The 10,090-nt window shown below is 38.7% G+C and overlaps 1 protein-coding gene across 1 annotated transcript in view; it reads left to right on the forward strand.

The window, feature by feature from the left end:
- Positions 1–9,426, forward strand: part of dlt (codanin-1 like protein dlt) — a 36,783-nt gene extending 27,357 nt beyond the window's left edge. The window contains exons 12-19 of the mRNA XM_076209064.1: positions 877–1,023; positions 1,143–1,349; positions 1,613–1,771; positions 2,884–2,983; positions 3,700–3,836; positions 4,994–5,159; positions 6,764–7,086; positions 8,550–9,426. Coding sequence (XP_076065179.1) covers positions 877–1,023; positions 1,143–1,349; positions 1,613–1,771; positions 2,884–2,983; positions 3,700–3,836; positions 4,994–5,159; positions 6,764–7,086; positions 8,550–8,681 — 1,371 coding nt within the window. The 3' untranslated portion in view covers positions 8,682–9,426. The remainder of the gene's footprint in view (positions 1–876; positions 1,024–1,142; positions 1,350–1,612; positions 1,772–2,883; positions 2,984–3,699; positions 3,837–4,993; positions 5,160–6,763; positions 7,087–8,549) is intronic.
- Positions 9,427–10,090: the final 664 nt, after the last annotated feature.

Raw genomic sequence — 10,090 nt, forward strand, 5'->3', positions numbered from 1 at the left:
ATTTTGTAAATTATAATGTATCAATGTAATATGCAATTTTGTGAGCGGAAAAAAAGGTGCTAAAACAAATTTCGTAAGTAACGAAGTCATGTCGGACGAATGGTACACCATGTTTGTTATGATAGATCATCTATCATAACAAACATGGTGTACCATTCCATTAGACATCAGCATCTATTAGATGCCGATGTCGAAGAAATGAAAGGATGATAAATTCGTCTAACCTAGATTAAACTAACCTAACCTGTGTTTGATAAATCATTACCTGCAAATTAAATGTCATCCGGCTCGTCCTCGTTGTCGTCGTCGTGAGAGACGTTGGCAGATGACAAGATGGCGTCCCGATCCTATGCTACCGACTTCGTTCATTAGCATATTTTCTTGTAGCATGGTATTTTTTACTTTCATTTCCGCCCACAAAATTGCATATTACGTTGATACATTTTAATTTACAAAATTAATAATTAATTTTCTATTGCTATATTGCGCCCATGGTCGAAACTGAAAAAATACCCCGGTATTCAATATGGAATGACAGCATATGCGGATTTGGTCATATACGTTTTTTTCAGGAACCTAACCACCGTAAATAAACAGTAAATAAAGCTTTAATGTACTGTATAAAAGAGGGAAAATACACAAAAATAAAGATACATGTATTGCTGGACATTGTACATACATGTACTGTATGTACAATGTCCAGTAATACATGTATCTTTATTTTTTAGTACATGTACATATATGTATATACTTTCGCTTAACGACCAATTCTGTTAACGACGGTGCGCTGGTCCCAATTGTCGTCGTTAAACGAGGAGTGGTTGTATGTATAATTATGTAACAACATTTAGAAAGTGAATATTACTTTTCTTTCAGCTACAATTAGAAGACAACTTTTTCCACAATAATCCACCTTCAGTTCGTAAGAGTGTTGAGTTCTTAAGTGAACGTATTTCTTCCAAAGTCATAAAACTTTTCAGAAGTCAAGTAATGCCTGAATTTAAAGCATCAGTCATGGAGCAGGTAGGCAGTTGTTTAAGAAAATAAATAAATGAAAATATGTTGGAATGCAATACGTATGAACATATAAACATTACAACTTCAAAATGAGTGGCATTTCATCCGACATAAATTTCTTTCAGTTGAGACCCATAATTGAGTCAAAAGTTCATAATAGTTGCAAATCCCCTGAAAACATCAAAAGTGCAGTACATCGTCAAGTTTCTGAGCTGAGCCATGGTCTTGCTGTTAAAGCAAGAACAAAATGTTTTGAGATAGCAAAAACTCTTTGTCAAGAACATGTTACAGAAACAATCAGATTGCTTATGCCTCCAGACATTACAGAGAAGGTAAGAATAATTTTCTCACTCTCTACTTCTCTCTCTCACTACCTCCCTCTTTCTCTTGATTTGTCTCTTCCCCAGTTGCAATCTTAATCTCACCCACTTTTCACTTTTTTCCATAGTTCCTCATATTGGGATCTAAATTTTGTATTCCAAATTGGAATTGGCCACATTAGATCTTATGCTTGCTCTATAATATTAGTGCATCTTTATTTTTTGCAGTAAAACTTTTTTGGGGGAATTTAATGACTACATTGCATTGCACACAGGGGATTAACATGTGCAACAAGGTAGTGAGCCGTCAATGCCATGAACGCGTCACACTGTGGCTGCAGGCGTATATGGCCCCATCACTCATCACCAAGGACCTGCACATAGATGCTGACAAACTTTTACATACAATTCAAAAGGCAGCAGACATCCAAGAGGTAAGAATTTTTTTATAGCAACAATTCTTGGAGCCTTTCACAGTTATCTCTGAGAAAAAATCTGGACTATTCTCTGTGCTGTATTAGTGTGGATAATTTTTTAAGTGTAGCTAACAGGAAGAGGAGGGAAGTATTTGCCAGTTGTCGGGTCACTTTGTGTTAAAAGTTGGGGGGAAATGGTCAACATTGACAGAGAAATATTGGACTTGATCCAGAGACAGAGTACCAGCTGTGGATAGGCAGTTCTCTTCACTCTCCATCTTGCAGGATCATCACGGGTCCTAATTGAAAAGCTGGACAATTGTTGTTGGTTAGCCATTAGTACACAATGTCAGTGGACTGTGACACTAGAGTTATGGAAGAAATCAGTTGCCCTTTCAGGCCAGAAGTCCTCTACCTGAGATACATTGTGGTTGTATTTGTGCTTAATCATGTGTGGAGGGTGTCTGTGAATGAAGTGAGGGTGAGTGCGTTGAAATATGTGGGGGAAAGCTCCTGTTTGTTGTGTTGGGGGGGTCATCTTGTGGGAAACTCACTGGACTGTATGTTCAGGTTGAGGAGTTTGTTTAGGAAATTATTGCCTCTGGTCAACTGATTGTGTGTAGCCATATGAGGTCCCCATCTAGTATGTTGTTTGTTATTTGTAGGACTTCATGTGACTGGCTTATTGTGGTAGGAGGAGGGGAACAATTGCTAGTTGTTAGCTCTCTGTGAAAATGTGAAGGAAATACAGTGAAGTTGACAGAAAGAAAGCTTGGGCTCAGTTTGAAGACCGAGTGTCAGCCCTGTGGAGCTGCTTCTTCATATGTAGGTGAGGGTGTTGACAGGTTTAACAGATGAACAACAGGCTGAATCTCTCAGACATCCGGTTTCTTACAAAACCACCACTTGTAGGTGGTCCCTTCAGAGACAAAATAGAGCCAGTGATGCAGCTGTCAGTTTTAGTTTATTCTATTTATACATATTGTCCTATTATGCATTGACTTCACCACCACTTACAGGTACTCATTGGTGGTCCCTTCAAGTACAAAGTATAGCCAGTGATCTAGCAGTTAGTGTTTAGTTACCATGTATTGATTCGTTTTTTGTTTTGTTTTTTACATTTCTTACAGACTCATTCCCTCCTTAGTGAAGTGGGAATGTCTACACTAGAAGATTCAACATATGAATCGTCAGTCAACCAGTCTTCTGTACTGGATGCCTCATGTCTTTGTAAGTGAACATATGATGATCAGTATTTCTTCTTCTTCTTCTTCTTTTATTTATATATATATATATATATGTATATATATATATATATATATATATATATATATATATATATATATATATATATAGTGTATCACCTAGTTCTCTTCTCATCCACTCCCTCCCCTTTTTTTTTCCAGTTTGTTGTTATCCACAAATTGGAGTGGTTAACAAGAGGAGAGAAACATCCTCACTCTTTTCATTTCCATAACATATCTATTTCACCCCTTCCCATTTAAATCATGTGAAAGTTGCACCTCAATGCTTTCCCATCAGTACTGCCAATTTGGTGTATGTATGATACTAATCATATTTGTGTTTTGTAATTGGGTGCATACATTAAGTTTCAATTAATCAATCTGCTGTCCCTGGTCTCTTTTACAGAAGAGATTATAAATCACCAATAGAATAGATATTGTGTTATTGTATGGGGATTGTTAGTGTGGGTCATTGTAATATAAGATGTTCTGTCATCTGTGTGGTGGTTGTATCTGGGAGGAGTTTGAATCTGACCAGGCCTATTCTATGTTTGTACTGTCTTATTGCTGGATGGTATGAGTGTGGTTCTTGTCAGATGTGGAATGTGTCTATATGTGTTAGTTGTTGGAGTATTGAGTTTGGCAGAATTATAAGCTTCATTTTATTTTTGATATTTATTTATTTCTCTTTCATATGGTTAGCCACATCTGGAATGGACTCCAGTAGAAGTGCTCAGCCAGGAGCCAAAGATACAAAAGTTCCAGAAGTGTCTCTTCTTTTGCCAGAAAAACACAATGAAGATGCACCTGTTCCTTCCAGTGTCTTGTCCAACATAAAGGTATGTAACTCAGTCAGGATCATGTATGCTGGAGTACTGGAGGTATTTTAGCTTGTTAGGTGGCAGATGACTGGGATCAAGGCACTGTACAGCACTCCCTCCCTCGCCCTCTCCTCTCTCCCCTCTCCCTCCCTCTCTCTCCTCCAGCTGTTGGGTCCTGCTGTAGAGGTACTGTGCCTTGTTACATTACCTCTGACCCAAGAAGTGTGGTGGGGGACAGTGATAAACCTTCATCCATGAGATGTATGGACAATGAATGAGTTTTTGGATGGGCTGATCAAAGAATATTAAGATGGTTTGGGCACATGAAAAGAATGATTAAAAAAAAAAAAAAAAAAATAGTTGTGGAAACCTGAAGTGGACAGAGTGAACTTGAGAGGGAGACCAATAATGATGTTGATGGAGGGGGTGAATGAGGCTTTAAATGTAAATAGAATATCTGTCAAACATGTAAAGGAGTATGTAAAGAATAGTAGTGAATGGAGAATGGTTGCATATGAATGAAGAAATGATGCATCTTAAGGGAGTGTTCTTGTCTTCTCTGTAAATTTCTCTCTGTATTTCTTAAGTGGATGGTGGGAGGGGTCTCCATGTAATGAAGCAGTGGGGGTAAATCAACTCTGGTTGTCAGGCCCTGCTATGGAAGTGTTGTATCTTATTGCATCGCTTTAGACATAAGCATTATAGTGGGGTACATGATTTCTCCCCATCTTCTCCTTTTCTGCATGAGGGGACGGAGAGGGGGGTCGCCTATTTAATGAAACAGCCTTGCTGTGGATGTGCTGTGTCTTGCAACACTGCTTCTGACCCAGGTCAGTGGACAAGATGCAGGGATGACCCGTCATCCAGGAGGTGCCAAAATAAGAGGGGGGTTAGAGGGTGTAGGGAAGTGGAGTGTATTAGGGATAGAATGGGTGGGAATGGTTTTTATGCCTTTGTTTTTTGGCTTCCTCCCATATAAGAGGGAAAAAGGCTTTGGTATTATATATATGTATGTACATGGATTATGCTTCAGTCCATTAGGTGCCAAGATGGAGGTATAATGAATAGGTTTTTATGATAATTGTGGAATGGTTGTTGGGTGAGTGTATGCTTTTATTTGGCTACACCCTTTATGAGAGGAAAAAGGTCTTTTGATATATGTATTTCTTTTGTAGAATATGGTTGGAACTTTGGTGACAAACAATAAAGTTGTGGTGACAAGACGTCAGGTTAAGGAACTTTTGGAAGATGTGGTATTAGTGGTGACACAAAGGAGGGACATCACAACTACAGTTGTCAAGACATTAGCTGTGTTGCTTGTGGACCTAGCTGTTGCTCTGGGTAAGTCTTTAAGGAAAAGTGTATGTACAACACTCATTTGAAATATTGTTTATCTAAAAATAGGCCACCCATTGTGTATACAAATTATATGAGTTTCATATATTATCTTTTAATGTATTTTTTAACATGCAATTTCATGGTTCATAGTATTAGTATTGAAAGTCAAGTATGCCAAAACTATAGTTATATTGACATTTGTACACATAAACTAAAGGCTCCTTCCCCATTATAAGTGGGGTGGCCAAGTCAAAGCATACACTCACAACATACCCACTTAACACCTTTCATATCTCAGTGCCTTCTCCTCTTCTTTAACACCCTTCCCATCTTGGTACTTCTTCTTAATCTTCTTTTTCAAGTTCCTCCTCTTCCTCCTCCTCCTCCTCCTGCTTTAGTATTCAGTTAGAGATCTTTATTGTAATTTTATTATTTTCTCTGTGGGTTAGAATGAGACAAAACAAAATGTCTACATCCTCTACATCCCCCCAGAAATCCTCAGTAACTGTATTCCCAAGAACTAAATCATTTAAAAACCCAATTGCCAAACTGAATGGCCAACCCCTCCCACAAGAACCTAAGATACTCTGCTTTACGTTTGACCTCTGCTGTTTACATATTCTGTACAAAGGCAATCCTCCAAAAAGAGGTGGACGAATCAAAGCATATTTTGCCTTGATGTCATGGGAGAAAAAAAAATATACATCCCTAGTCCCTCACTCTACTCTATATGATTACCTCTTACAATGTGCTAGTGAAATGGTGATGGTATTTTTGTACCCTGCCACAATACCATTAGAATTGACCTGGCTACAGACACCAAAGTGCCCAAGATGCAACCACCATATAGAAGACACAGAACACTTTAAATTGCATTGACCTGCTTTCACTCCAGATGCCACAGGATCTTTTCATGAGTGACCTATGGGTTCAATCAGTGACCATGTCATGTTTTCTAGGAGTTACAGGTCATCTGCAAGAGAGAACTGAGACAACAGATTGATTGATCCAATTTTTAGAGAAAGAGTAATGGTAATGAACAAACATAGAAATATTAGTAATTTAAGTATCTGTCCATGCTATCTATCTATATACTAAGGGCTCTTTCTACCTTACAAGGGAGGTAGCCAAGTCATAAGGTAAGTACCCACTTCCACCCATTCTACTCCCATCCACCACCCTTTCCTCCCTTTCCTCTTCTTAGCTACTCATGGATGACAGGTCATCCTTGCATCCCAACCACTGACCTGGGTCAGAAGCAATGTAGCAAGACAGGACATCTACAGCAAGGCTGCTTCACTTAATTGGTGACCCCCCTCTCTATTCTTTCATTCAGAAAAAAAAGAGAAGACTGAGAGAAAGCCCTTCAGGTTGCCTCAAAATATCATTCGTACATAACCACTCTCTACTTACCCCCCATCCCCCACCTCTTCCCTTCTTTGCATCACATTATCATCCTCAGTCGTCCTTTGAAGTTCATTCCCTCCACATGTGCCTTCCACACCTCTTTTACTAATCTTTCTTCACTCATTCTTGCCATGTCTCCAAACCACCCCAATACTCTTTCATCAGCTCAATCTATTTAAGTATACATTCATATTTTTCAGTTACACAAGTGCCTTCCATTGTGGACAAAGAACTGGAAGGAAAGTTCCTGGAGTTGTTAGGTGGAAACAAATCCACAGAAGAGGGTACTGTGATGATGTGCCTCATCCCTGGACCAAGTACCCTGAGAACAGTGCTGTGTCCCCGGACCTTCCTGCTTTTAGGGCAGAAGAAATACCAGGCTTTTGGTGAAATTTGTGAAGACCATGAACTGAGGTGGAAGTGCTTTGCATCCCTACTTTTTCAGTTGCTAAACCATGACCTCCTCACACTTGTTGATATCCATGAACAATGTCAAAATTTGCTGCAGCAGAAATGGCCACAGGTATGGAAACAAGAAATATTTTGCTTTAGTTGGTTTATATTTTAATCTGAGTTCCCAGGGACTAGTGATAATGATAGATGTCAGAAAGCCTCATCTCCCAGGCACTCTTCAAAACCTGTCATCATCCTCACCTCCCCTGATTATAAGGAGACACTTGAATAGTTGATGACTGAGTTTGGAAGGATGTGTGAAGAGGAAAGTTATAAGTGAATATGGGCAAAAGCATAATACAATGAGTTGTATAAAGATGGATGATGATGATAAGTTTATTGTGAGTGTGAAGAATTAGAAGCTGGAATAAGCAAATTTTAATCATTTGGGGTTGCCTGTGGAGGTGATTGGTGAGTGGAAAATTTGCAGGCCCATAGCTGATATTTGTGTTGTTTAGGTGTTGGTTGTCTATGTCACCAGCTGAAAGTAGCAGGAGGGTAGCAGTTGTTTTTTTGTTAGCTCTCCATGTGTGAAAAGTTGTAAGAGACACAGTTAAGCCTGACAGAGAAATCCTGGGCCCAGTCTGAAGATTGAATGTCAGCTTTTCATGGCTGCACCTCATGATGGAGGTGAGGGCATTCACTGGTTTAAAGATAGGCAGCTCCACTGTCCATCTTGTAGGACCAGCACGAGTACTTACCCATTGTTGAGCCTGTGAAGGTGAATGTTTTGGTGGAATTATTTTTTTTCTTTTATCAAATGGTAAGTATTTGAGAATGAATGCAAAGAAAAGGTTGCATGGAGTGATTATATCCTTGGCATTGTATGACTTGGAATATAATGGAGGCAGAGAGGAAAAGTGAATGTTTTTTAAATAAAATGTTCATAAGAATATGATGGGTGTTACAAGAATGTATTTCACTGTAGTGCCTTAGACCTAAGCAGTGTGATTTAAGAAGGAAATAGGCAAGAATTGGTTTACTAATAAGGTGGTCAATGAATGGAATAGACTCAGTAACCATGAAGTGAGCACTGAAACTATTGGTTGTTATAAGAAATGGTCAGACAGCTTTATGGATGGGGATGGCAGATGGTGATAGACATGGGACAGCCTAGTGTAGGCCTTATAGTATCTTGCAGTCTCCTTCATGGGAAATCAAGGATATGAATTAAGTTGGAACTATACATGAATTTGAGGCTAGGTATGACAAATTGGAGAGGAAGAGATGGGACACAAAGAGCATTGTTCCTTTCCTGTATACTACAGTTAGATTAAATCCAAACACATGTGCACACACCAAAAGCCCCTGTCCCCCAAATCAAGGGGGGTAGCCCAGCCAAGGCATACACCTACCTTTCACCCAACCCACACACATCCAACACCCATTTGTTTTCCCTTTTATCTTAACTCCTCCTGTTTGCAATGACAAAATTATACAATATTGTATTATTCATTTGTCTCTGTAAGGGCAGTCTATGTTTATGTTTATTTATAACACTTATTCTTAATATTTTATTTTTTCTGTTGTCAGACAACACTTCAAGGATTCTCACATTGTTTACAAGAGATTACTGCCTTTGTTGAAGAAAGCAGCAAGTTTGATGATGATACCAGAGCAGCTTACCTGAAACAACTTTCTTGGATTTCTCAGCAGCTCAACTGAATGAGAACTTTCACTGTGATACACTAAAATCATTTAAAACCCAAGTGTTAATGTTAAAGTCAGATGTTATTAAATAATCTGAAAGTCTGTTAGTGTACTACAGTCGATATATTTTTTTAAATGGAAGAGCCTAATGGAATGGTTAATCATAGGGTTGCAGGAAACGATTAGAAAATTTTGGTCAAATCGTCAAATTTTTCTAGGAATTTTGTAATACAACCATATTTTGGCACACTGATATGAAGAAGTTGGAAAAAAGAATTTGTTTTTAAAGTTTCTGAAACTTTAGTTGTCCTCAACTCCTGTCATGTTACTGTATATTGTATTTTGTTGCTGAATGCCACTACCTAACATATCTCTATTAAAATGTTTATATGGATAATTTTTTTTTGTATTCCTTGTCAAGTAATAAATTTCATTACTATGTAGTTAAAACAAGGAAGACTTCAGGCATACCAAAATCATGCCATGTTAGTCTATTTGTTCAGAATTTTTGTTTATTTTTTTACAGGATGAGCGGTTTCCAAAGCCCTTGTATGTTTCTTTGCCCACAGTTTAATCTGTACATGCTGTAGCTGGTATTGTATGGTGTATTATATCAGTGAAATTTCAAGTTCTGTGCAGAGACTTGTTTATCAAATGTTTTAGAATGTTTTGTCCCCAACCTAAGCAAGCATACAGAAATGCTTCCACTTGATAGAATAACTTTCCTGGAAATTTGGATAAAACAAAATATGATCCTGAATGGCTGTTTGATTTCTCTGATGTTGCTTCTGCTGCTGCTGTGTCTTTGCCATGTTTGCCTTCAACTGCTGCATTTTTGTTGTCTTTGTGCCCACTGTTGCTCCTCCAGGAAGATCTCAAAGCAAGATTGGGGACAGGGCATCTGAAAGAGTAAGACCAACTACTTCACCTCCAACTGGTGCTTCCCAGGACCCACTACCATATACAAATTGCCAAGAGTGTGGCACTGACTGAAACTGACAATATATTCAGTCACCATTAAACTTGTCTGCTATTGTTTGACATTAATATTATTCTTCCACTTAACATTAAAAAGTCATCCAGTGATAGTGTGTGATCGTGAGAGTTGGGAAAGGTGATCTTTGGAGGGGCCCCTAGTAACAACTCACATGGCTGTTGATGCAGGTCCAGTGGTCATCCTGTAGTATAAGGGGCACTACAACTGAACAGCAGCCAGTATTCTTGAGCAACCCTTGAGGATCCATCCTGTTTACCCAACACGGGCAAGAGGCTAGAAAAGGTGCCTCAAAAATAGCCCCTTACTCCAACCTGGCTGGAGAGCTGCCCTAAGCAAAGTCATCTAAATGCAGTATGAATAATGATGATGATAATAATAATACATATACCAAGGGCTCTTTCCCCCTTAATGAGTGGGTATATGAGGA

The sequence above is a fragment of the Oratosquilla oratoria genome, chromosome 2 (assembly GCF_046742065.1).
Source record: "Oratosquilla oratoria isolate Oo_2021 chromosome 2, ASM4674206v1, whole genome shotgun sequence".
In the NCBI taxonomy this organism is placed as follows: Eukaryota; Metazoa; Arthropoda; class Malacostraca; order Stomatopoda; family Squillidae; genus Oratosquilla; species Oratosquilla oratoria.